The 27,701-nt window shown below is 43.7% G+C and overlaps 1 protein-coding gene across 1 annotated transcript in view; it reads left to right on the top strand.

Moving 5' to 3' along the window:
• Nucleotides 1–6,190: 6,190 nt before the first annotated feature.
• Nucleotides 6,191–27,701, top strand: part of LOC126234519 (brachyurin-like) — a 42,231-nt gene continuing 20,720 nt past the window's right edge. Inside the window, exons 1-3 of the mRNA XM_049943215.1 lie at nt 6,191–6,314; nt 8,809–8,875; nt 18,582–18,750. Coding sequence (XP_049799172.1) covers nt 6,267–6,314; nt 8,809–8,875; nt 18,582–18,750 — 284 coding nt within the window. The 5' untranslated portion in view covers nt 6,191–6,266. The remainder of the gene's footprint in view (nt 6,315–8,808; nt 8,876–18,581; nt 18,751–27,701) is intronic.

Below are 27,701 nucleotides of genomic sequence, written 5' to 3'. Positions count from 1 at the left end.
GCAGAAATTCGCTTGACTAACTCTTGATCACGCATATTTATCATTGATAGTATTTTCTTCAACAAATACGTAGATGTATCTACATTTTCAGTTGTTTCTGGAATTTCCTCACTTGGTGATTGTGAATTTAATTCAGGTTCAGGTTGGTTGGCAAGTTGATTTGTGGACGGGACCAAAGAGCGAGATTAACGGTCCCATCGAATTAGGGAAGGACAGGGAAGGAAGTCGGCCAAGCTCTTTCAAAGAAACCATCCCGACATTTGCCTGAAGCGATTTGGGGAAATCACGGAAAACCTTAATCAGGATGGCCGGACTCGGGTTTGAACCGTCGTCCTCCCGAATGACAGCCCAGTGCGCTAACCACTGCACCACCTCCCTCCGTCTAGTTCAGAAATGATGGGATTAATATCCTGTGTTGTTGGATCGACATTACTGCCACCATCGACATCAGATTTAGCATTCATATCGTCTGCGGTATCGATTGGTATTGCCTTCCCAATCTCCGTCTTTCCACGCAATAATCTATGTTGTTTAAAACTAACTGTCTTATGACATAAATAATAAATTTTACTACCATGCACAGCAAATTTATCTCAACATGCATTTAAGCAATACGATCGCTACAACTACAAACAACAGGATTTCGTCTCCTAACCATCTTGCGTTCGTGCTGCTTAAAACCTGACTTCTTGGTCATGGTCTTTCTCTGCCACGTAACTTAAAAATTTTTGAGTTTTTCGATACAGAACTTAAAATAATTGGACACGATTCATGAATTGTTCGACGTTGTGTTTGAAAACCCGTGACACACATCGTGACACAGTGCTATCCCGTATCTTTATTTTTGCTGTGATGTATCGTTGCCTGCTGTTACAACACGGATTCCTTTTTTAGATGTTATTTTACTTTATTGTACATCTGCTTTGTCATAGTAAATTCTCTTAAGATAAGATGGATGTTTTCTCCAAAATTGATTGTTATACGAGGTCTGTTCAAAAAGTTCCGGAACATTCGTAATTTCGCGCCAATGGTGTGTTGGAGAGAAATGCGGTTGGCATCCCTCCGCACGCCTTTGTTTAATGAGTAACTGCCAGAAGCTTCATTGTTGTATGTCTGTCAGTTACTGTTCAGTGCTTTATTGAGTAGAACGTTGTGTTGCACAGTTTGCAAATTTCGAGATTGCGCCTGCATAAAATTTTGCATGAAACTTCAAGAAAACCTTTACAGAGAGACACCAAATGATGTAGAAAGACTACGGTGATGAATGTTTGAGCCGTACTCGGTGTTATGAATGGTTCACGCGGTTTAAAAATGGCCGGGCGCAAGTTCCTCGTTCAGGACATGCATCGACGTCTAACGGCGATGCACATGTCAGGAAATTCTACGAAATTGTGCGTGCCAATAGAAGATGGACTGTCCGAGAGACTGCAGAAGAATGTTACATTTCAGTTTGATCAGTTATGAAATCCGGACACTGCATCTTGGAACACATCGTGTTGCCACCAAGCTCATCTCACTGCTCATGAGTCAAAACCAGAAAGACCTTCGCCCCGCAATCTGTGAAGAGCTTTTGGATCGCGCAAATGAGAGCGACATGTACATTAAGAGATTCATATAAGGTGACGAGACGTGGAGCTAAGATTATTATGTTGCGACTTCAGAATGATTAATCCATGATACTATCGATCGGAACGTGTTGCGACGCCTGCAAGAAAATGTGAGAAGAAAATGGCCTGAAATGTGGCGAGACAATCCATGGCTTGTGTATCACGATAACGCGGCTGCACATTAATTCCTGTTTGTGAGTGACTATTGCACAAAAAACGAAATCACTGTGCTTATCATCCTCCGTACTCTCCAGACCTGGCTCCTGCCGACTTTTCTTTATTTTCAAAGTTGAAAACCCCGTTGAAAGGACGAAGATTTGCAACGATAGACGAGATAATGGAAAATTCGCAGACGGCGCTTCGCGCGATCCAGCAATAGGCGTACCAAGACTGCTTCCAGAAATGGAAACGGCATTGGGAGCGGTGAGCCAAGTGAGGAGGAGAGTATTTAGAAGTAGACCATGCACAATAAGTAAAATGTAAGCGTCGAAAAATGTTGTGGACGAGGTCCCGGTATTTTTTGAACAGACCTCGTACATGAAACAGAAAAAAAGCAAAATATACAGGGTGCTCTAAAAAACAAACTTCTAGGACTTATATAGAGGACGGTGTAGACAGTTCAAAAATGGCTCTGAGCACTATGGGATGTAACTTCTGAGGTCATCAGTCCCCTAGAACTTAGAACTACTTAAACCTAACTAACCTAAGGACATCACACACATCCGTGCCCGAGGCAGGATTCGAACCTGCGGTGGTCGGGCGGTTCCAGACTGTGGCACCTAGAACCGCTCGGCCACCCCGGCCGGCTATGTAGACAGTATTTTGAATTGATACGTACAGTTTCCGTACTACAGCGTGTGATAACATATTTGCTAGGTAGGTATGAAACCGTATAGGCATGGTGAAATGTGCTTAAGTCGGATCGACCCCTTCTATTTGACCGCTGAAAAACATCAAAAATGCAATTCAGATTATGTATATTATGAGGAGACAGGATGATAGTTATCCTTAAATAGTGAAATCGGCGTATTACAGTGAAATATGTAATTATTAAGCCAGAAAATTACAATGGGGCCTAACTTACATGTTGACAGTACAACCTCTCTCCAACAAAAGACAATATGGTAGGTCAATGACAAAATAATTAGCCTCTACCGTTTTGCTTTCTGAAATTAATTTAACATTTTCCACAGTTTCTGGAAACTTCGACGTATTTAGTACAGTTTTAAAAATGTTCGTTTGGCCATTGAAAAGTAATAACTTTCAACATATAATTTTTATGAATAAATTGTCCACTTATACTGTATGATTACAAAAAAAATGGTTCAAATGGTTCTGAGCACTACGGGACTTCACATCTGTGGTCATCAGTCCCCTAGAACTCAGAACTACCTAAACCTAACTAACCTAAGGACATCACACACATCCATGCCCGAGGCAGGATTCGAACCTGCGACCGTAGCAGTCGCGCGGTTCCGGACTGCGCGCCTAGAACCGCTAGACCACCGCGGCCGGCTGTATGATTACCAACAGCAGTTAAAAAAGAAGACATTAAAGAAAAAAATAAGAGAAAACACTTCAATTCGAACCAAGTGGAGCAGCGGTTAGAGCAAGAGAAGTGCAGTTAAATAATTCGCGATGTTTCTCAATTTACGGTTGCAAAAATTCGGAGAACAGGTGTAAGGGATACATTTTCCGTGCAGAAACGCTTACGAAACAGAAAATTTGAAGATTCTTATAGAGATTTAGTGGAACACGTTGACACTAAGCGTTGATCTGTGGTGATTGGTGTACAGCTACTCCTCACAATACATGAGCAGTGTGATGTTACAGTATCATCCGAAAACAAAGGAAGTAGGTTGCAGTACGCTTGTTCGCCCACTGCTTGAATACTGCTCAGCAGTGTGGGATCCGTACCAGATAGGGTTGATAGAAGAGATAGAAAAGATCCAACGGAGAGCAGCGCGCTTCGTTACAGGATCATTTAGTAATCGCGAAAGCATTACGCAGATGATAGATAAACTCCAGTCGAAGACTCTGCAGGAGAGACGCTCAGTAGCTCGGTACGGTCTTTGTTGAAGTTTCGAGAACATACCTTCACCGAGGTGTCAAGCAGTATATTGCTCCCTCCTACGTATATCTCGCGAAGAGACCATGAGGATAAAATCAGAGAGATTAGAAGCCACACAGAGGCATACCGACATTCCTTCTTTCCACGAACAATACGAGACTGGAATAGAAGGGAGAACCGATAGAGGTACTGAAGGTACCCTCCGCCACACACCGTTAGGTGGCTTGCGGAGTATGTATGTAGATGTAGATGTAGAAGGCAGCAGGTGTGTTTGCTGAATCCTGTGAACCACTGGTGGGAACCAGCAGCAAACCAGATACCGCAATGCGAGACATACTTCGTACAGATTAGACTAGATTGGATTTGCAGAAGTATCAAACGTTACTTAGTTTTGCTGAATTTAGCTGTGACTTGGAAAGAAATTTTTTGTAATGAAAAGCAGTGGAAAGACTAACAGCTATTTAAAAAACATTATTACTGCAGCCTGTCAGCGGTACTTCATGCACGTACACACAATAGGTGGATATGTAAATGATTAGAGTTGCAACTCTGTGCGACAGGTAAAATGCCCATCAGAGTGTTTTAGTGTTATTCGTTTTTAGTGTTGCAACCAAGCCTGGTAGGGCATCTAAGGAGCGTGAACAGCGTCGGATGTTGGGTGATCCCTGTGAAAGACACGGAGGTGTCGGGTACACGTATGGGACAGCGTTATCAGCACCTGACAGTGTCTGAAAGGGACCTCATTGTTGGTCTCAACTAGGCCAGCTGGTCAAATTGCGCAATATCCGTATCTATGGGGTATTAGGATGTGACAAAGCCCACTGCTGGCTTACATGGGAACTTGAGGGCAGGCGTATTAGTCGCTAAGGTTCTGTAATATCACGTCTGGCCACCGTTAGGAAGGATCGCTGTATTTTTCACCAACTCCTTCGCATCTGCCCCTGCTATCCAAGAACAAGTAACGGACTCACTGCAACATTATGTGTCATTCCATACTATTGGTCGGACACTAGTAGCAACCGAAAGGGGAAGTACTGTCTCACGCATAGGCTGCCATTAACACCACAACACCAGTGGCTATTTTTGATGTGATGCCGTGATCAGGACGCATGGGATACTGATGAATGTCGTCGCTCTGTTTTCAGCTATGAATCGCGATTTTACCCCATCCTTGATGACCATCAGGGAAGGTCCCGTGCTTCCAATATTTTGAAGAGGCGCAACGGTGTCACAGCTGCGTCATGATGTGGGAAATTTGGGATGCCATTTGGTATGATATTCGGTCCTGGCTGATAGTGACTGAGGAAATACTGATGGCACAACAGTACGTTACGAATATGCTGCATCCTCATGTGTTATCACCTGTGTGACAATATCGTGGTTCAAAATGGCTCTGAGCACTATGGGACTCAACTGCTGAGGTCATTAGTCCCCTAGAACTTAGAACTAGTTAAACCTAACTAACCTAAGGACATCACAAATATCCATGCCCGAGGCAGGATTCGAACCTGCGACCGTAGCGGTCTTGCGGTTCCAGACTGCAGCGCCTTTAACCGCACGGCCACTTCGGCCGGCGAAAATATCGTGGCCCGATTTATCAACTGGATAATGATCCTGTCGTCGTGATGTTCTGGCGCTCCCGTGGTAAGCAAGATCCTCAGATCTGTACCTCAAAAAAATCAAATGGCTCCAAGCACTATGGGACTTAACATCTGATGTCATCAGTCCCCTAGACTTAGTACTTAAACCTAACTAACCTAAGGACATCACACACATCCATGCCCGAGGCAGGATTCGAATCTGCGACCGCAGCAGCAGCGCGGTTCCGGACTGAAGCGCCTACAACCGCTCGGCCACAGCGGCCGACTCTGTACCTCACAGAACATGTCTGGGATCAGTGCAAACGTCTACTACGTCCGTTTGCCAGTATACAGAATATCAAGGACCAGTCATCTTTATGACATTTCCCAACCGAACCAGTTTATGCATCCAGGCCAGAGGCGGTGCAACGGCATACTGATAAATGGGCTTATACTGCTAAGTTCTTTGTAGATTTCGTTTGAGTTTGTAATCACTGAAATAATATCGCATTTTCTCTCATCCCATGAAGTTTCATTGTTTCCTCCTCCCCTTCTGAGTGCTCCAAGGTTTTCGTCAGGCAGTGTGTATTGTTTGATAATGGGACCGGTGAAGTGATTCAATGACTAAGGCATTATTATTGTATTCAGAAGGAACCAGTTTCAAATCCACGTCAGGCCACCTCGATTAGGATTATTCACATTTCTTTCAATTGCGAGGAATGCATCTCAGACAACGTGTCGTTGACTGTATGCCAAACCATTACTCCCTCCTTGGTGTTCTTTCGATCAGATATCATGTCTCATTATTTCTAAATGAGCTTTACCTTCTCAATGTTACAGATATCAAATGACGCCGCAACCTTAATGAGTGTTTCAAGGTTCCCTTTTTAGCTTTATCATAAATTCTAGAAATGAATTTGATAACTCTGAGATCAATACGTATGCACATTTTCGAGTATAAGAAGGAGCGGAGTGTCCGATTTCAACAGCTGCTGCTGGAAGACCACAATGAACGTGTTGGCTATATTGCTGTTTGCCGCAGCGGTTGCGGTTAAGGTAAAATGGATGCAGCCACATTAATATATATCTTAGGAGTACGGAAAACAAGCCGACTCATTCAGTGGTGATTTTCATCGTTGTGTAGGCTAATCTGAGACGATAGTCAATGAATGCATTTATCACGTTAAACCAACCGAAGTAGCGTACTTGCATCAGATGCTATGGGCAGTGTTCAACACTTGATCACGTTCCCAGTGGACACCGGACCTCGACACAAATCTGCCGGGTGGATTCGTGATGGGGACCGGCACGTCTTCCCGCTCGGGAAGCAGTGCGTTGGACCGCACGGCTAGCCGGGCGAGCTGGAAATACTGTTTACTTTAAGAAAGTCTTGTATCTTTTCAGGTATAATTAAGTATGGTACAATTTTTTCCAATTTTGTCTCCAGTTTTCTCAAATAACACACATTCTAAATACTAGCTGACCATATTTGACGAGACCAACGTAACATTCTGACACTGCGCGCGCAGACTTTATAGTGTCTTAGGATAAATTGTATCAACATTGTGTGAATGTTACGGCGACATATAAGATTTGTAATTGTCACCATTACACAAATTTCGTGAATGTGGTACAATTTTTAACATTTTCAATAATTTCTCAAAACGTTAACATTTCTGTATTTATTTTATTAGTTTTTCATTTTTCGTTAACTCCTCGGATAAATTCCACTCTTCCTAAGCTGTGAATTATGTGCTTATACGATGTGTTCAGTTGCAAAAAAAAAAAAAAAGAGTCTGAATGTGTGTTCACGCAGTTCAAGAATTTAAGAAGTACGTCACTAATACGAGAGCTGAATAAGACCTCAAAAACTTTACTTGCACACTCACTAACTTTTATAATACAAACCATTTCGTATGTTGTCAAAATTCTCAAAACAGAACATTTGATTAATAGATACTTTTCTCCTGTTGGATGTTGTTCATTACATGTCCTAATTAAACATATTAAATTACTTACACCGATTAAATTCCTAATGTTTCCAAGGATTTTATTTCTCCCTCACTAGCTGAAGCGCTTCCATCGCAGCCCCTCCTACTTTATTATCGTTTAATCCATTTCATGACAATTATGAACAAACATCACGGAGAAAACGCTTTGTACAGTAGATCTGTTGTAATTATTTAATGACAGCTTCAGTACAGGTATAAGCGTCACTTATGTTCCTAGAATGAAATTTCCACTCTACAGCGGAGTGTGCGCTGATATGAAACTTCCTGGCAGATTAAAACTGTGTGCCGGACCGAGACTCGAACTCGGGACCTTTGCCTTTCGCGGGCAAGTGCTCTACCGACCTTTTTTTTTTGTTTCAAAATGAGGCAGTTCACAAACACTAAATGAAATGCATCCTCTTCAAAAAAATAAATAAATAAAAAAATAAAAAAATGTAAAAATAAAAAAATAAAATATAAAAAATAAAAACATAAAAATAAAAAATCACCAACTGAGCTACGCAAGCACGACTCACGCCCCGTCCTCACAGCTTTAATTCCGCCAGTACCTCGTCTCCTACCTTCCAAACTTCACAGAAGCTCTCCTGCGAACCTTGCAGAACTAGCACTCCTGGAAAAAAGGATATTACGGAGACATGGCTTAGCCACAGCCTGGGGGATGTTTCTAGAACGAAATTTTCACTCTACAGCGGAGTGTGCACTGATATGAAACTTCTTGGCAGATTAAAACTGTGGCTAAGCCATATCTCCGCAATATCCTTTCTTCCAGGAGTGCTGGTTCTGCAAGGTACGCAGCCGGCCGAAGTGGCCGTGCGGTTAAAGGCGCTGCAGTCTGGAACCGCAAGACCGCTACGGTCGCAGGTTCGAATCCTGCCTCGGGCATGGATGTTTGTGATGTCCTTAGGTTAGTTAGGTTTAACTAGTTCTAAGTTCTAGGGGACTAATGACCTCAGCAGTTGAGTCCCATAGTGCTCAGAGCCATTTGAACCATTTTGCAAGGTACGCAGGAGAGCTTCTGTAAAGTTTGGAAGGTAGGAGACGAGATACTGGCAGAAGTAAAGCTGTGAGGACCGGGCGTGAGTCGTGCTTGGGTAGCTCAGTAGGTAGAGCACTTGCCCGCGAAAGGCAAAGGTCCCGAGTTCGAGTCTAGTTCCGGCACACAGTTTTAATCTGCCAGGAAGTTTCATGTCAGTTATGTTACTTTCCCGCGTGCTTGTGTTGATTTTCAGATCCTTTGAAGATCTGGGTATACAGTGAGTAGAGTATATCACTACCAATTTTATAATAATGTGTGGCCCGTTTAGTGATTACTGCTTTGATTTCATGCATTCTGATTCCTAATGACGTTGTACAGTGAAAATACACATAACTCACAATAAATTGCAAAATAATGTTCTGCTGCAGATGGCAACCCCTTGATTCTAGTTCAGTTTTAATAAACGACGTAACTATTTCAAAATTATGTATTTTCAACATATGATCGGTGCAGAGCACCATATCAACAAAAATGCGTTACATTTACATTTATTTGTTTACAGGCGCTGCCCCAGAATGCGACGCCACTGCTCAGTGTTACACCTATGGTGAAGACATTGCCACTAGTGCGTAAGTATTTCTACACAGTCCACTCTCATTAATGGGACCACCGCTATGTTCGACGTTAACGTGCAATTGTCACTCACAGAGAGCAGGTGTCAGGATTAGCATTAGAGGGTATATAAAGCGTGTTGAGGTGACGCGGAAAATAGTGCAGTCGTTGTCGTAATGCGGGAACGAAGTGATTCATCCGACGTCCAGAAGGTCTGGATCATAGGCTTTCAGCTCAAAGGTGGAAATATTACCAAAACGCTAAGTTTATAAACTTTTTGCATGCCGCCGTGGTTGAAGTTTACTGTGCGTGGGAAACTGGCGCTATCCAAAAACGGATGCGAGACGAATGTGGAGCACCACGGGCCATATACAGAGTGGTCCATTTATAGTGGCCGGACCAAATATCTCACGAAATAAGCATCAAACGAATAAACTACAAAGAATGAAACTCGTCTGGCTTGAAGGGGGGAAACCAGATGCCGCTATGGTTGGCCCGCTAGATGGCGCTGCCATAGGCCAAACGGATATCAAACTGCGTTTTTTTTAAATAGGAACCCCCACTTTTTATCATATATTCGTGTAGTACGTAAAGAAATATGAATGTTTTAGTTGGACCACTTTTTTTTTCGCTTTGTGATAGATGGCACTGTAAAGTCACAAACGTATATGTACGTGGTATCACGTAACATTCCGCAGTGCGGACGGTATTTGCTTCGTGATACATTACCCGTGTTAAAATGGATCGTTTACCAATTGCAGAAAAGGTCGATATCGTATCGATGTATGACTATTGTGATCAAAATGCCCAAATGGGCTTGTGATTTGTATGCTGCTCGGTATCCTGGACGACAGCATCCAAGTGTACGGACAGTTCACCGGGTAGTTACGTTATTTAAGGGAACAGAAAGTTTTCAGTCACATATGAAACGTCAACCACGACCTGCCACAAATGATGACGCTCAAGTAGGTGCTTTAGCTGCTGTCGAGGATAATCCGCACACAATAGCAGACAAATTGCGCGAGAATCGGGAATCTCGAAAACGTTGGTGTTGAGAATGCAACATCAACATCGATTGCACCCGTACCATATTTCTATGTACCAGGAATTGCATGGCGACGACTTTGAACGTCGTGTACAGTCCTGCCACTGGGCACAAGAGAAACTACGGGACGATGACAGATTTTTTGCACGCGTTCTATTTTGCGCGAAGTGTCATTCACCAACAGCGGTAACGTAAACCGGCATAATATGCACTATTGGGCAACGGAAAATCCACGATGGCTGCGACAAGTGGAACATCAGCGGCCTTGGCGGGTTAATGTATGGTGCGGCATTATGGGAGGAAGGATAATTGGCCCCCATTTTATCGATGGCAATCTAAATGGTGCAATGTATGCTGATTTCCTACGCAAAGTTCTACCGATGTTACTACAAGATCTTTCACTGCATGACAGAATGGCGATGTACTTCTAAAATGATGGATGTCTGGTACGTAGTTCGCGTGCGGTTGAAGCAGTATTGAATAGCATACTTCATGACAGGTGGATTGGTCGTCGAAGCACCACACCATGGCCCGCACGTTTGCCGGATCTGACGTCCCCGGATTTTTTCTGTGGGGAAAGTTGAAGGATATTTGCTATCGTGATCCACCGACAACGCCTAACTACATGCATCAGCGCATTCTCAATGCATGTGCGAACATTACGAAAGGCGAACTACTCGCTGTTGAGAGGAATGTCGTTACACTTATTGCCAAATGCAATGAGTTTGATGGACATCATTTCGAGCATTTATTGCATTAATGTGGTATTTACAGGTAATCACGCTGTAACAGCATGCGTTCTCAGAAATGATAAGTTCACAAAGGTACATGTATCACATTGGAACAAGCGAAATAAAATGTTCAAACGTTTTTTTTTTCCTTTATTGTGATTTTCATCACCTTACACAAGGCGGGCTGCCAGCAGCTGAGTACGCCGCTCTTCAGCCTTGAGATTTACAATAAGTAATAAATAGAGGGGGCACAGAGAATACAATCAAAACGGCGGGCAAAACAATGTAGTCACTAAAAAACAAAAAAACACGGAGCCGTTCACGCCTGACGAGAAAACATCAGTGACACTAGTTGACACGGCGCACAAAACATGGATGATGGCGATGGTACACGTGAACAGTGGCGGCGTGACGGCGAACAAACACTAAACACAAACGAAGGCACACACACGAGACACTGATGGCGATGACCTCCGGCGCGCGAATGTTCACTGTGCGTGTGCGAGTCCGGGGACCTGCCAAGAGAGGAGGAGGAGGAAGGGGAGTGGGAGAGCGAGAGGGGAGAGCAGAGATGCCACAGGCAGGGGAGATAGGGGGAGTGAGGAAGGGGGAGGGGAAGCCCGGGGGGAAGAGGGGTGGAGGGAGAGGACGGGGGAAAAGGAAAGAGAAGGGAAGGGAAGAGAAGGGAGGGAGGGTGCCAAAAGGAAAGGACACCGGAAGTGGGGGGGGGGTTTCAAACGTACCTACGTTCTGTATTTTAATTTAAAAAATCTATCTGTTACCAACTGTTCGTCTAAAATTGTGAGCCATATGTTTGTGACTATTACAGCGCCATCTATCACAAAGCGAAAAAGTGGTCCAACTAAAACATTCATATTTCTTCACGTACTACATGAATATGTAATTAAAAAATGGGGGTTCCAATATAATAAAACGCAGTTGATATCCGTTTGACCTATGGCAGCGCCATCTAGCGGGCCAACGGTAGCGCCTTCTGGTTTCCCCCTTCAAGCTAGACAAGTTTCGTTCTTTGCAGTTTTTCGTTTGACGCTTATTTCGTGAGATATTTGGCCCGGTCACGATAAATGGACCACCCTCTATAACGAGGGTGAACGACGGCTGCGGGGATGTGTACGGGCGAGCAGGCGTGCGACTGTTGAGCAACTAACTACTCAGCTGAACCAAGGGGCTACCAACAATGTCCTCAACGCCCGTTCAGCAAACGTTGCTGGCTATGGCTGTTTCGTTCATGCACGCATACTGACTGCTGTTCATTGGTTACGAAGGCTGAAATTTGCAAACCATTACCGCTAATAGAAGCCTACTGAATTGTGTCCCTTAGTTTAAGTACAGTACAAATCTGTCAGCGAATGTATTAGAAATTTATACGTAATGTATACCTATAAATTTATCGCATTTTAATAGCCTTGTAGAGGAAATCTCATCCTCACTTTAATGTAAAATGCTGTTATTTAACACAAGCAGGGCATAGTTCTTACGCGCATGTATTTAGCACCGTCTGCAGCCCACTTTTTCCTGGTCGCTTGAGCCTGTACCTTTAAAAAGTTGGCCTTCGCCTCTGGCGCGGTGAATACTTAAGTTATGCAAATATTGTTATAATTTTATGTTGACAAGTGCCTTTACCAGTGAGCGAATACATTTGTGCGTTTATTCTGACGTATGCTGAATGTAATATGGCTGGTGTCTTAAGCCAATGACTGTGATATTTCTGGTTTTTACGAGGGTCGTCCACAAAGTAAGTTACGTTTCTATTTCTATCCGCGGCACCACGGGGCAGCGTTATGCAAATGCAGAAAACCTGAAGTATTAGAGGCCAACTATCCCATGAAAGCCGACTTAAAATGTTTCTAGGAACAGTATTAAGTGAGGAAGCCACAAATATACTATAGCTCCCTACTCGCTTCTCCCATAGGGTCGCACACCGAGCGAGGTGGCGCAGTGGTTAGTACACTGGACTCGCATTCGGGAGGACGACGGTTCAATCCCGTCTCCGGCCATCCTGATTTAGGTTTTCCGTGATTTCCCTAAATCCTATCAGGCAAATGCCGGGATGGTTCCTTTGAAAGGGCACGGCCGATTTCCTTCCCCGTCCTTCCCTGACCCGAGCTTGCGCTCCGTCTCTAATGACCTCGTTGTCGACGGGACGCTAAACACTAATCTCCTCCTCCTCCTCCTCCATAGGGTCGCCAGAGACAATGTCAGGCTAATCACGCAGCGTGCAGATGTATTTAAGCAATCATTCTTCCAGTCCTCTATACATGAATTTAACTGAAAGGAACAATGGGAAGTACCGTCTGATAAGCATTTCTCAGTGGTTTGTAATAGCTGTAGATGTAGACTTACAGTTAATTGCGTTAGATAATTCACACTTAGCGATATTTCACAGACAAGCTTGTTCAATAAAAAGTGTCTTATCTGTGTAATACACAATCCGCCCAAATCCGGACAGCTCTGTAGCTTTGAATTCACACTCTCAACACATAACTGAAGCCGCAAATATGAACACGTTTCATAAGCAGCAGTTCTACAGTTTAAAAATTCAAGCATATACGTTCCTTACACTGCTTCACACTTGAGCTAACACATCATATTGCAGACACTCATATCTCTGTCGATGTTTTCACAACCAAGTCTCCACACAGGATAATTCGCATAGATCGAATTTCTGCACCTGGCTTATCTACTCATGATGAAATATTAATTAGTTATTCGTTGCAGTCTCCAAATAAACTACGAGTGGGCAGACAGAAGATCTAAATGAGTATTTTGGCACGCATATATCACTACCTGACCAATGCACAAGGACGCAAACCATCGAATCCCTTGAAGTATCTACGGTCGGTACAAACGAAAATTTTTTTTCTGCAGTCAATAAACCTCAACAAAGTGAGGAAGTCAATTGCGCGAATTCGGTCTGCAGCTGCAGGACAGCTGTATGTAGATACACAAAATCTGGACACTGTTTTTAGAAAACATAGGCATAGCCTACCGGAGACACAGCGACCGTTTTAATTAAAATTAAGATAAAACAGCAACAGGTCACACTCAATTTGATAAGCTATTATCGATTTTGCTAATCATATATGAGCATCGTCAGTTGTTTGGAAATTACAGTATTTAACAACGGCGTCAGATAAAATCGATCACTTAAAGTCACAGTATGATAACTTACAATATTTGCCGTGGTGCCCGCATCTGATGAGCTGTTTTATGTGAATATCTAGTCACCAAAGATGAAGCCACTCTTTCATAGTACAGTAACTGAAATATTTATTTTTATATAATTTGAGTGTTTTAGATGAGTTATGTAAGAAATGAAAGGAATAAACTTGTGAAAGGGAAGAGAAGGGTAATCAACCTCAAAAACATGGAAGAATATTCCTCGAATTTCCAAGAAGTCCTCCAAAGCAAATTCCACGTAACTAACGATGGTGATTTGGCGGAAATGATTGTTTCAAGTGCACAAGATATCGGTGGCCTATGCCTATGCCTATGCCTATGCCAAAGAAATTCAGTGCCAAAACTGAAACCCTTTTACAACAGAGGAGAGGAATGAAAATCCAAACCGATCGTGACATGGTAGCGTATTCCGAACTATGTAAGGCAGTGCGAAGAGAAATGAAAACTGACATACAGAAATTCACTGAAGACACCTTACGAACAAGCTTGGAAAACAAGACAAGTTTAAAGTCAGCCAAACACAAACTCACAATCGATAAAAAGCAGATTATCGCACTAGACGGAAATGACAGTCGAATCACTGAAAAGGAGGAGGTTTTGAAGTTCATCAGAGACTTTTATAGCAATTTGTATAGCAATCCAAGGGAAAACTTGTGTGTATCTAATTTAAATGATATACCTAGTGTTCCAGATATACTCCCATCGGAAGTCAAGTGTGCTCTAGTTAGCATGAAGAAGGGAACAGTGCCGGGTGATGATGAGCTCAGCGTTGACATCCTCAAACTGGCAGGAGAGGTAACAATAAATCACTTGGCAAAAGTATTTACTTCCTGCCTGCACTACGCTTCAATCTCACTATCGTGGAACAAGGCTAAGATTACTTTGATACACAAGAAAGGAAGTATTCATATTAAAAACTACCGTCCTATCAGCTTGCTCTCAATTTTGTACAAAATTTTCACAAAGATCTTGTTAAACCGAATTGGTTCCACCCTAGACTCGCCCCAACCTATAGAACAAGCAGGATTCCGAAGCAATTTTAGCACTATTGACCACATTCTGACCGTTAGTGAAGTGATAAGCAGAGCGAATGAATACCAACTGCCTCGGGGACTTATGACCTCAGCAGTTGAGTCCCATAGTGCTCAGAGCCATTTTTGAACCAACTGCCTCTCTGCATTGCCTTTGTTGACTTTCAAAAGGCATTTGACTCCGTTAGCCATGTAGCTGTCCTCCAAGCTTTGAGTGAGCAAGGGGTGGGAACAGCATACATTGAAGTGCTCAGGAAAATCTACGATAATTCTTCAGCTTATGTTAACATCGGCGAATCAACTCAAGAATTCCGCATCATGAAGGGTGTCAAGCAAGGCGATCCCATCTCCCCAAAACTATTCTCTGCTGTATTGGAAGTGGCTATGTCAAAGTTGAGATGGGAAGGTAAGGGAATTAGAATTAATGGAAGAAGGCTTACCAACTTGAGATTTGCTGATGATATTGCCTTACTGGCAAAAGACTTCGCAGAGCTCCAAAACATAGTTACAGATCTTGCATCGGAATGTCAGCTGGTTGGCTTGAACACGAACCTTTCCAAAACAAAATTAATGTCCAACAAATGGATCCCAGCTGGAGATGTGAAAGTCAAGGACAGTCTACTAGAAGAGGTCAGTGAATATGTCTACCTTGGCCAGATTATAAATATGAAGGGAGACATAAGGTCAGCAATCTATCGACGCATCAAGCTTGGCTGGAAAGCATTTGGGAAGAATTCAACAGTATTCAGATCAAAAACGCCAGTAAATCTGAAGAAAGAGTATTTGACCAATTCATTCTTCCTGTGATGACGTATGGCTGCGAAACATGGACACTGAACTCATTTACAAAAGGGAAACTTAGGACAGCACAGAGAGCCATGGAGAGATCAGTGGTGGGCTATACAAGAAAGGATAGGAAAAGGGCAGATGACATCCGGTCTGCGACGAAGGTTAATGACATCTTAGAGACATTAGGTTCCTTGAAATGGCAGTGGGCTGGCCACGTCGCAAGAAGAAAAGACAACAGATGGACGAAGCTAGTACTGGAGTGGAGTCCGAGAGAGCACCGGAAGCCTAGAGGAAGACCACCAGACAGATGGGACAAAGACATCAAGAAGATCGCTGGTAACACCTGGCAGAGAACTGTCCAAGACCGTCCCACTTGGAGAAGACTGCTGAAAGCCTACCTGAATCCACGACTCGAAGAGGCCACATCATTTAACGATTGAATTGGCTGATGATGATGATGATGAAGAGATGAGTTATTACGTCAATCTTTGTTTGAAATTTATAAGTTTATTAATATAATAAATATTGTAGACTTTTCAAGGAAGCTAAAGGCTTCAGAATAACAAGTAGGTCTAACATTGTTCAATGTTTTGTTTTTAGTAGTATAAGTAGATGTTTTAGACCATAGCGAGATCTTCGGTTCTGTTAGCTCTCTCCCAGTTAGGATCTCGGTTACATTTATGTTTGTTGTTGAAAAGTGTCATTTGTGAAAGTTTCGTTTCGTACGAGTTACGAACAGAACAGAATCAAAAGTAATTTCTGGTTCAGCTTCGTTATTTATGGATTTTAATATGTACAATTACTGAAGTGTTGCGATTTTGCATCTAAGGCTGATTGATTTAAAAATACTACACTGCAATTACTATAATTTTGAAGCCAGTCTAAATTCAACAGCAGTTAAACAATTTTCATGTAAAAGTTGACTTCCGATCGCAGCACAGAGCGATCGGCTGATTGTCATTTATTTGAAGAATTTCACCGACTACATTTCAGCAACCTCTCTGACTTTCAGCGTGTAATCTGATGTGAAAACTTAATTACGACGACTATAAGTTGTCAAGACATTTATTTTCAATTCTGAGTGCTTGAAATCAGTTCTAATTAAAAACAAATAGTGTTTGCTCACCGAATTAGACTGAGCTTGCTTAAAAACATGGCTTGTGAATAAACAATTTACGGCGATGTCAAGCTACGTTACGTCCGCTATTATTGTTTCAAGAGATTTTAATAAAGTTTGTGACTCGTACTCCCAGCTTTAAATAAAAATAAAGTGAACACGGCCCTGGAGATCGAAGACATCGTCACCCGCCAACTTAATAAACTAAAATTTGTTGTTGTTGTGGTCTTCAGTCCTGAGACTGGTTTGATGCAGCTCTCCATGCAACTCTATCTCGTGCAAGCTTTTTCATCTCCCAGTAGTTACTGCATCCTACATCCTTCTGAATATGCTTAGCGTATTCATCTCTTGGTCTCCCTCTACGATTTTTACACTCCACGCTGCACTCCAATGCTAAATGCCTCAGAACATGTCCTACCAACCGGTCCCTTCTTCTTGTCAAGTTGTGCCACAAACTCCTCTTCTCCCCAATTCTATTCAGTACCTCCTCATTAGATATGTGATCAACCCATCTAATCTTCAGCATTGTTCTTTTGCACCACATTTCGAAAGCTTCTATTCTCTTCTTGCTCAAACTATTTATCCTCCATGTTTCACTTCCATACATGGCTACACTCCATACAAATACTTTCAGAAACGACTTCCTGATACTTAAATCTGTACTCAATGTTAACAAATTTCTCTTCTTCAGAAACGCTTTCCTTGCCATTGCCAGTCTACATTGTATATCTTCTCTACTTCGACCATCATCAGTTATTTTGCTCCCAAAATAGCAAAACTCCTTTACTACTTTAAGTGTCTCATTTCCTAATCTAATTCCCTCAACATCACCCGACTTAATTCGACTACATTCCATTATCCTCGTTTTGCTTTTGTTGATGTTCACCTTATATCCTCCTTTCAAGACACGGTCCATTCCGTTCAACTGCTCTTCCAAGTCCTGTTCTGTCTCTGACAAAATTACAATGTCATCGGCGAACCTCAAAGTTTTTATTTCTTCTCCATGGATTTTAATACCTACTCCGAATTTTTCTTTTGTTTCCTTTACTGCTTGCTCAATATACAGATTGAATAACATCGTGGAGAGGCTACAACCCTGTCTCACTCCCTTCCCAACCACTGCTTCCCTTTCATGCCCCTCGACTCTTGTAACTGCCATCTGGTTTCTGTACAAATTGTACATAGTCTTTCGCTCCCTGTATTTTACCCCTGCCACTTTTAGAATTTGAAAGAGAGTATTCCAGTCAACATTGCCAAAAGCTTTCTTTAAGTCTACAAATGCTAGAAACGTAGGTTTGCCTTTCCTTAATCTTTCTTTTAAGATAAGTCGTAAGGTCAGTATTGCCTCACGTGTTCCAACATTTCTACGGAATCCAAACTGATCATCCCCGAGGTCGGCTTGTACCAGTTTTTCCATTCGTCTGTACAGAATTCGCGTTAGTATTTTGCAGCTGTGACTTATTAAACTGATAGTTCGGTAATTTTCTCATCTGTCAACACCTGCTTTCTTTGGGATTGGAATTATTATATTCTAAGATTTCATCAGCGAAATTTGGCATCAAAGTCTACATTTGTAAACATACTGCCTTGCCAAAAGAAACTGAAGCACCCAGAAGAGGAGGAAGAAAAAAAATGAAACTTCGTGGGTTGAGAGGTACAGAATTATTATATTCTAAAATTTAGCATCCACGAAAGACTGCAAAAACGAGGAGGAGCCACAACCTGGATAAACACTGGTTCGCTTCCCAAATGCCTCCTGTAGCCTTTAAATAAACACCCAGTCTACGGCCAGCTCTTTGTGTGTTGCAGCTGGACACCCGGAGGCTGAGGACGCTGGTGGCCGCATCGTGGGTGGCAGTGCGGCCTCGCAGGGGCAGTTCCCGCACCAGGCCGCCGTCTCCATGGACAGCTCCTACCTGTGCGGCGGCTCGCTCATCTCCACCTCTGCTGTCCTCACCGCGGCGCACTGCGTCTCTGGGTGAGTGGAAAGACCAGTGACCCGACACTAGGGTCAATAAGGCGATCTCAGGTATATCCTAAATACGTTCCGTTTACATTCTCTGTGAAGCGTACAGAAGACACGGGCAGACGTCAATGTAACTTCGCATACTGACGCATAATCAGCGGATTCGTAAGTGATTAGAGTTGCAGTTCTCTGTGACTCGTAGAACGGCCACCAGAGTTCATTAGCGTTCTTCGTGTTTAGTGTTGTTACCAGGTCTGGTAGCGTATATGAGTCGTGAAGAGCGCCACACATTGAGTCGTCACTGTGAAGGATACCGAGGTTCCGCCTACTCGCCTGAGGTAGTATCATTAGCATATGACAGAGTTTCAAAGGGGAAACACTGTGGGTCTCCATTCGGCCGGCTAGTCGAATCGTGGAATATCCAGATTTGTGGGGCATTCGTCTGTGACAATGGCCCAACGCTGGACAGCATAGGAATGTGAGGGGAGGCAAACCATCTGTCAACAGTGTCTTACTACCACAAGGTTCAAAATGGTTCAAATGGCTCTGAGTTCTATGGGACCTAACATCTGAGGACATCAGTCCCCTAGAACTTATAACTACTTAAACCTAACCAACCTAAGGACATCACACACATCCAGGCCCGAGGCAGGATTCGAACCTGCGACCGTAGCGGTTGCGCGGTTCCAGACTGCAGCGCCTAGAACCGCTCGGCCACACCCGCCGGCACTACCACAAGGGAAGAGGACCATTATATGCCCGAAAAACATGGTAAAGATCTGCAGCCGCCATCCGAGAACGAACAGCGGACTCCCTGCAACATTCTGTGTCATTTCGCACCATTGGTTGGAGACTAGAAGCAGCCAGACTAGGGAATTAACGTCGCATGCGTAGGCTGCCATTAACACCATAACAAAAACTGCTGTTTTTGAAATGGTACCATGACCAGGAAGCATGGATTGCTGATGAATAGTGCCGCATCGTGTTCAGCGGTAAGTTGCCGATCTGCAGGCCTTCAAATATGGCGACTACCTGGGGAGAGGTCTCATTCTTCCGAAGTTCTGACAGGCTCAGCGGTGTTACTCTTGGGATCATGGTATGGGGAGCCTTCGGATACGACTTCAGGTCACGGCTGGCAGTAATTGAGGGAACTCTAACCACACAACAGTATGTAGCGGATATCCTCATATGTTACCTCTCATGTGACAGTATCGTTGTTCCAATTTTCGACAGAGCACATGAGACGTGTGTCTATTAACAGTCTGCGTGACTTCGAGTGATTCACGAGGTCAGCAAGACCCCAGATCTGTCATCGTTAGAGCTTGTGCGGGGCCAGCTCGGACGTCACCTTAGTCGAAGTGCCAGTTTTCGGGGTACTACAGGTACAACAGTCACAGCCTAGCTAGCCTCAGTAAAGGATGTAACGCCTTCATGGTACCTTTCCCAGCCGAATCGGTTCATGTATCGCGGCCAGAGGGGCAACGTTATACTTATAAATGAGCTCCAACGGCAAGTTCTTTTTAAATTTGTCTCGACATTGTCCTTACCGAAATGGCATCACACACCCTTTCAACCCACGAAGTTTCATTTTTTTCTTCCTCCTCTTTTGGGTGCTTCAGTTTCTTTTGGCGAGGCAGTATGTTTGCAGATGTAGACCTTGACGCCAAATTTCTCTGACAAAATCTCCCCGTGTTATTAACCTAATAAGTGTTGTTTTGTAGGGACGTTCTGGCAAGCTTCCTATTCATCAGTTTCAGGAGAAGGCTAGTTACCCTGTATGAGATCATCTTTAGTATACTACGAAGCAACGCAACTCTGTGCTCTCCACCCTGAGGTACAGAGCTTGAATATTTGCTTCGAGAAGCGCCTATCTAACGAGCTATAGCTCGTCCGTGACTCCTCCCAATAAAATAACAGTTGGGAGATGTAAACGAGAAGTTTTCTCCCGAGTAACAGCAAAGTTGAAGATATCAAAAGCCGACTAGGTGTTTCCAATATTAGTTGTGCATGCATTAAACGGTCACCTGTGTTTTGCAGTACTGTGTGTGTTGTACCTGAAGAGTTCCTTGCGACCGATGTTGCATAGCACAGAAACAATGACAGACACTTGTTCAGTTCATCTTCAAACACATAAAGCCTACTTTGTAGTCTTCTAGGGTTCTTCGGCTGACGTTTCGTAGCACGAGTAGCTAGCATTGTCGAAACTTCATCCTCCACCGCTGGTGGCGGACTGGAATTGAGCTCGCGGCCACAGATTATATGTACCTGGCGCGCCAACGTCCGAGGGCTTTTCCGTGGTCATTACTGCTGTGGTTCGCTGCAGCACAGTAATCCAGGATCCGCTAACCTCGAGGCTTTTTTTCTTTCTTGCTGAAGCTACTATTTTTTGTAGATTTCTATACGGGGGTGTGGTACTTATTCTCCACAGCAAGTTCTTCAATGTCGACGAATTTTATTATATGGTCCCTCTCACAAAGCGCGTACTGCACCACGGCCGATTTCTCCACCTGCACCAACTGTGATGCCGCTTATATTGGGTAATTTTGGCGTGCATAGATTGTCCAGTCTTTCCAGCATAGACTTTCCCACATGCACATGGTGTGCGGTATATTGCCAAAATTGCAAGTGGATGCCTTTATTTCTTTCCCGATCTAGACACTCTTTAACCTTCTTTCCTGATTTAGGCCGTGTTTGCGCAATACGTCACCGATTCTGTACGTCACTTTAGGAATGTATGGCAAGAAAACCGCATCCAACACGTGTTCTTTCGACGTATCATTTCGTCCAATGTTTGATTACGTGACACTTCTTATGTAACTCGTACAGTATCCGTTGCTGCTTAGAACACTTTTCAGGTGCTGCAGCTCACTTATACGTCTTGCAAGCATTACGATTGTATTCAAATGAAATGTCATGTGGCTAGGACAACTCGTCTGGAAGACCTGTCGCCTGGTGCAAGTCATTTTAGGTGACACCACTTCGGTGACTTGCGCGTCGATGGGGATGATATGTTGATGAAAGATAACACAACACCCAGTTCCTTAGCGGAAAAAATCCCAACCCAGCCGGGAATCGAACCCGGACCACCTTGCACGGCATTCTGCCGTGCTGATCACTCCGCTTTCGAGGCGGACACGATAGTATTAATCACACCTCTTCTCTGGAGCGGGCAGTGATTTCACAGTTAGAGTAGGTGTCGATTAATGCGTTTCGCCGACACTGAAGTTCTTGCTGTGGAGAAGAGCTACCACACCCGCATATGCAGGGAAGATATAGAAATACACAAAAATGACAAATACTTCAACAAAAAAGAGGAAAGCCTCAAGGTGAAACCATCCTGGCTTCCCGTGCTGCAGCGAACGACCCTTGCAGGTAGCAAGGGGAGAGTAACAGCGGTAATGACCACGGAGACCTCTCCAGGAGACACCGCCTGAAAGAAGCACTGTCAGTGTGGGCGGAGAGGTTTGCGTGTTCAGATGACACTAAGAGCTATGCCGGCGGTAGCGTAGCTACTGGCAGGGCCTCCCAAGTCGGACAAGTCTCAGTCGATGAACCAGACGAAGTGTGTCTCACAACGACCTATCCTTCCAATCCCTGTCCTTCATCGTTTCACATTTGTAAGAAAAGTGGAGATGAACCTCGACAGTTGAAGAGAAAGCAATTAATCGAGGGGAAGGTTACCCCAAAATCAAATACCCTGCTCTTACAGGTTGGGGGTTGGCGATGGGTTAACACTCCATCACGGAAGATTTGTCAATGGTAAACAGACTACAAGGAAGCCTCGGAATTTGGTAATACAAAATAGACGAAAAGTGCGAGAACAAGGTTTACGATTTGGAACATGGAATATTCATAGATTATATTAAACAGGCGCCGCAATCAGTCTAGTCGAGGAGATCGAAAGACATAAGATGGATTTTGTCGCTTTGCAGGAAGTCCGTTGGGGGGATACTGGTACCCTAGATATCGAGAAGTACACAATCTTGCACGGAGGCTGTGAGACAGGACACAAACTGGGCATGGCATTTTGTGTGAATAAGGCACTGGCTGCTAATGTACTTGGATTTGAGGCTGTGAGCCCTAGAATAGCAGTTTTAACAATAGACGGAGAGAGATGTAAAATATCGTTTGTGAATTGCCTTACACACACAGAAGAAAGTACATCCCAAGTGAAGGATGAATTCTACGCGGAACTGGAGGTAGTCATAGATGCCATCCCAAATAATAATTGTAAAGGCCTACTGGGAGACATGAATACTGAAGTTGGAAGAGAGAACGTATTCCAGTCAACAACCGGAAGACACAGCCGTCATGAACTCAGCAATGACAATGGCATCGGGTTCATAACCTTTGCAACATCCAAAGAGATATTCATAAGCAGCACGAATTTCCAACGGAAGGACATACATAAAGGACATTGGGTATCGCCAGATGGTAAAACAGTTAATCAGATAGATCACACTGCAACAGATATCAAAGCAAAGAACTGGGTGAGGGATGTAAAGACAGCAAGGTGTGTAGAGTGTCGGAGTGATCATTTCCTCGTTAACAGCTGGCTAAAAGTACAAGCCAAAGCCAGAGTTAGAAACAACCTTACAAAAACTGTACACTACCATATCGATGCGCTAGAAGATAACACAAAGAAAGAAGAATTTCAGCTCAGCAACCGCTTTGAAAATCTACAGGAAGAGGTTTCACAAGAGAACCCAGATCAAATGTGGAAAGAAGTTAAGGATGCCGTAAATGAGGTGGCGAACGTAGTAATCAAGAAGCGGATCAGAGGCAAAAGGATTTGGTTTGGGGATGAATACATTAAGGCATTAGCAAAGAGAAGAGAAGCCAAGGAGAGCTGATTACAAGGGGTTGATTTTGTTCAAGGCAAAGCACAGTTCGAAGAAGTTGAAGAACTACTCAAGCAACCCCGAGGAGAGCAAAGAGAATGTACGTTAAAGGACTGGTAGATGAGACTCAACAAGCTTTCACGGGGAAAGGCGCGAAAGATATACCAGAAAGTAAAATTCTTCAAGAAGGAATATTAAAGCCGCCAAAAATTCATCAAAAATAATAATGGGCGCGTACTCGCAAGTGAGCTTGACATTGCTGAAAGGTGGAAACAATACTTCAGGGGACTCCTCAACTGTGATGAACCTAATGATCTGTTTGAATTTCAGTTTCCTGACATTGCAGATTTAGAGTATCCTCCACCCACACTAGCGGAAATAAAGAATCAGATAATGAAGCTAAAGAAGAACAAAAGCCCAGGAGGAGATGGAATCCAGGCAGAAATCATTCAAGCTGGAGGGGAGGGACTCCACAAGAAAATTTACCAATTAATCAAGAGGATCTGGATTTTGGAGGATATCCCAGAATATTGGAAAACAGCTGTCATATGCCTTATACACAAGAAAGGTGACAAAATGAACTGCACTAACTACAGAGGAATCGCCCTACTGAACGTCTGCTACAAGATCTTGTCCAACTGTATACTGGATAGAAGAATGATTGTTGAATATCAGGGGGGGATTCAGAAAGGGCCGTTCAACTGTCGACAACATCTTTCCGCTGCGACAACTCACCTAAAAGTTGTCGTAGTATGGCGAAGTACTTCATGTGTTTTTCAAAGATTTTAGGAAGGCATATGACTGCATCCACTATGAGAGCCTGAGGAACTGCGTAACGGAGTTTGGAATACCTAAGAAACTCGTAAGCCTAGTTGGAATTTGTCTCACCGATTCAAAAGGCAAAGTGAAGCTCGGGAACCAACTCACGGAGAGCTTGAACATGAACACAGGGTTGCGACAAGGAGATGGTGTGTCACCGGTTTTATTCAATCTGACACTTGAAAAGATAATGAGAGAAATCTCTCGTTAAAGCTTCGAGGTTGTAGAGGGTGAGAAAATCACACGTCCGTCTCGCGTTTGTTGATGATGTGGTCCTGTTGTCCAGATCTAAGGAGGAACTAATGCGGATGAGCGAAAGCGTAGAGGCGGAAGTAAGCAAAATTGGGCTCCTTGTGAATGAATCAAAGACGGAATATCTGGTGATGAGCAGGACCCATGCTTATTCAAGAGACACACTCCAGCCTTTGATAGTCGGAAACCGACCCTACAAAAGGGTTCGTGAATTTAAATATCTGGGGTAATCTTCAGGGTTATTACAAATGATTGAAGCGATTTCACAGCTCTACAATAAGTTTATTATTTGAGATATTTTGACAATGCTTTGCACACACATACAAAAACTCAAAAAGTTTTTTTAGGCATTCACAAACGTTCGATATGTGCCCCTTTAGTGATTCGGCAGACATCAAGCCGATAATCAAGTTCCTCCCACACTCGGCGCAGCATGTCCCCATCAATGAGTTCGAAAGCATCGTTGATGCGAGCTCACAGTTCTGGCACGTTTCTTGGTAGAGGAGGTTTAAACACTGAATCTTTCACATAACCCCACAGAAAGAAATCGCATGGGGTTAAGTCGGGAGAGCGTGGAGGCCATGACATGAATTGCTGATCGTGATCTCCACCACGACCGATCCATCGGTTTTCCAATCTCCTGTTTAAGAAATGCCAAACATCATGATGGAAGTGCGGTGGTGCACCATCCTGTTGAAAGATGAAGTCGGCGCTGTCGGTCTCCAGTTGTGGCATGAGCCAATTTTCCAGCATGTCCAGATACATGTGTCCTGTAACGTTCTTTTCGCAGAATAAAAAGGGGCCGTAAACTTTAAACCGTGAGATTGCACAAAACACGTTAACTTTTGGTGAATTACGAATTTGCTGCACGAATGCGTGTGGATTCTCTACCGCCCAGATTCGCACATTGTGTCTGTTCACTTCACCATTAAGAAAAAACAAGTTTCGCACTAAACGCATCCTCTTCCATGAGCTGTTGCAACCGCGCCGAAAATTCAAAGCGTTTGACTTTGTCATCGGGTGTCAGGGCTTGTAGCAATTGTAAACGGTAAGGCTTCTGCTTTAGCCTTTTCCGTAAGATTTTCCAAACCGTTGGCTGTGGTACGTTTAGCTCCCTGCTTACTTTATTCGTCGACTTCCGCGGGCTACGCGTGAAACTTGCCCGCACGTGTTCAACCGTTTCTTCGGTCACTGCACGCCCCTTACAGAGGCATCCAGAAGCTTTAAACTGCGCATACCATCGCCGAATGGAGTTAGCAGTTGGTGGATCTTTGTTGAACTTCGTCCTGAAGTGTCGTTGCACTGTTATGACTGACTGATGTGAGTGCATTTCAAGCACGAAAAACGCTTTCTCGGCTCCTGTCGCCATTTTGTCTCACTGCGCTCTCGAGCGCTCTGGCGGCAGAAACCTGAAGTGCGGCTTCAGCCGAACAAAACTTTATGAGTTTTTCTACGTATCTGTAGTGTGTCGTGACCATATGTCAATGAATGGAGCTACAGTGAATTTACGAAATCGCTTCAATCATTTGTAATAGCCCTGTTTATAGAAGACGCAGCATGTGAATCAGAAATCAAAGCGAAGATCCAAGTCGCCAACCGATCATACTTTGGGTCTCAGTCAACTTCTTGCATCGCGTGGCCTCTCGACTAATTTAAAACTCCAGCTGTATAAAACAATGATTAAACCCATAGAACCGTATGGTTGTGAAACTTGGAGAGTCCGGGAAACAGATTTGAACAATCTTCTTCTTGTTTTGAGTGCAAAGTCTTAAGGAAGATCTTTGGTCCAGTACAAAATGAGGTCACTGGAGAATGAAGGAACTTGACGAAATGTGTAATAGACCAAACATTGTAGGACTGATGAGAAGCCGGCCGTTGTGGCCGAGTGGTTCTAGGCGCTTCAGTCTGGAACCGCGCTGCTGCTACGGTCACAGGTTCGAATCCTGCCTCGGGCATGGATGTGAGTGCTGTCCTTAGATTAGTTTAGTAGTTTTAGGGGACTGATGACCTCAGATGTTAAGTCCCATAGTGCTCAGAGCCATTTGAACCTTTTGAACTGATGAGAACCAAGCGTCTTGTATGGGCAGTACATGTCAGTCGGATGGATAAATGCTGATGGCCTTTGAAAGCTATGGATTATACTCCCTGTGGAAGACGCCCAATAGAAAGACCAAAGAAGAGATGGAGGGATGGAATCTATGAGAACTTGCTGCAGATTGGAATAGAGAATGATTGGCGCCAGGAGGCACAAAACAGAACCCAGTGGAGGAGGAACCTTTTAGCAGCGCACGTTCTTATGGGCCTGATCGCATAAAGTAAAGTAAGTAAGTACTGACCACGGAGAAGCCCTCGGACGTTGGCGCGCTAGAAAGATTCCGCTGTGGTTATAATCTTTACAGCTACTCATGAAGGTACACTGTGGGCTGTAATTATCATACATCAGCGAGTCTTGGTAGATATTCTAATGTGTTAATGTGGAACCCATTTACGCTGAAAAAAGATTAATTCCAGTTTTGGCCACCAGGTTCAAATCTGGCGCTGTACACGATTTGTAAGACGGTATAACATACATGCTATAACGTGAGTGAAGAGTATAGCTATCGAGAAGAGAGGCCGTACACTGTCAGCGAAACTGTTTGACATGGATGGCAGCAATTACATTGCTGCATTGAGAGAGTATCGTCAACTGAAAGGTCTGAGGAGACACCCGATGTTATTAAACGGTTAAAAGAAGATGTTAACGAAATTCGAAAACACACGTGAGCTTGATAAAGCACCTGAAAGTGGAAGGCGTCCTATCCCATTGGAAGTTGTTAACGAGGTTCCTGTTGCTGTAACTAATCATTCAGCACATGTCCCAGGCGGTACTAGTGCTCGTACAGTGTCACGAGAATTGTCCATCCCGTGATCAACAGTACGGAAAGTTTTGCGGTGTATGGCACAATGCTAACCGTACAAAATCTAAACGGTGCAGCAACTCAAACCTCATGATCCGCAGTACCGTTCTGAATTTGCTATTCGCTTTCTGATACGGATCGAGTTTGATGGCAT

Source organism: Schistocerca nitens, chromosome 2 (genome assembly GCF_023898315.1).
Source record: "Schistocerca nitens isolate TAMUIC-IGC-003100 chromosome 2, iqSchNite1.1, whole genome shotgun sequence".
NCBI classification, from domain to species: Eukaryota; Metazoa; Arthropoda; class Insecta; order Orthoptera; family Acrididae; genus Schistocerca; species Schistocerca nitens.
Note: the sequence above shows the minus strand (reverse complement) of the source record. Positions and strands in the feature narration are given on the sequence as shown.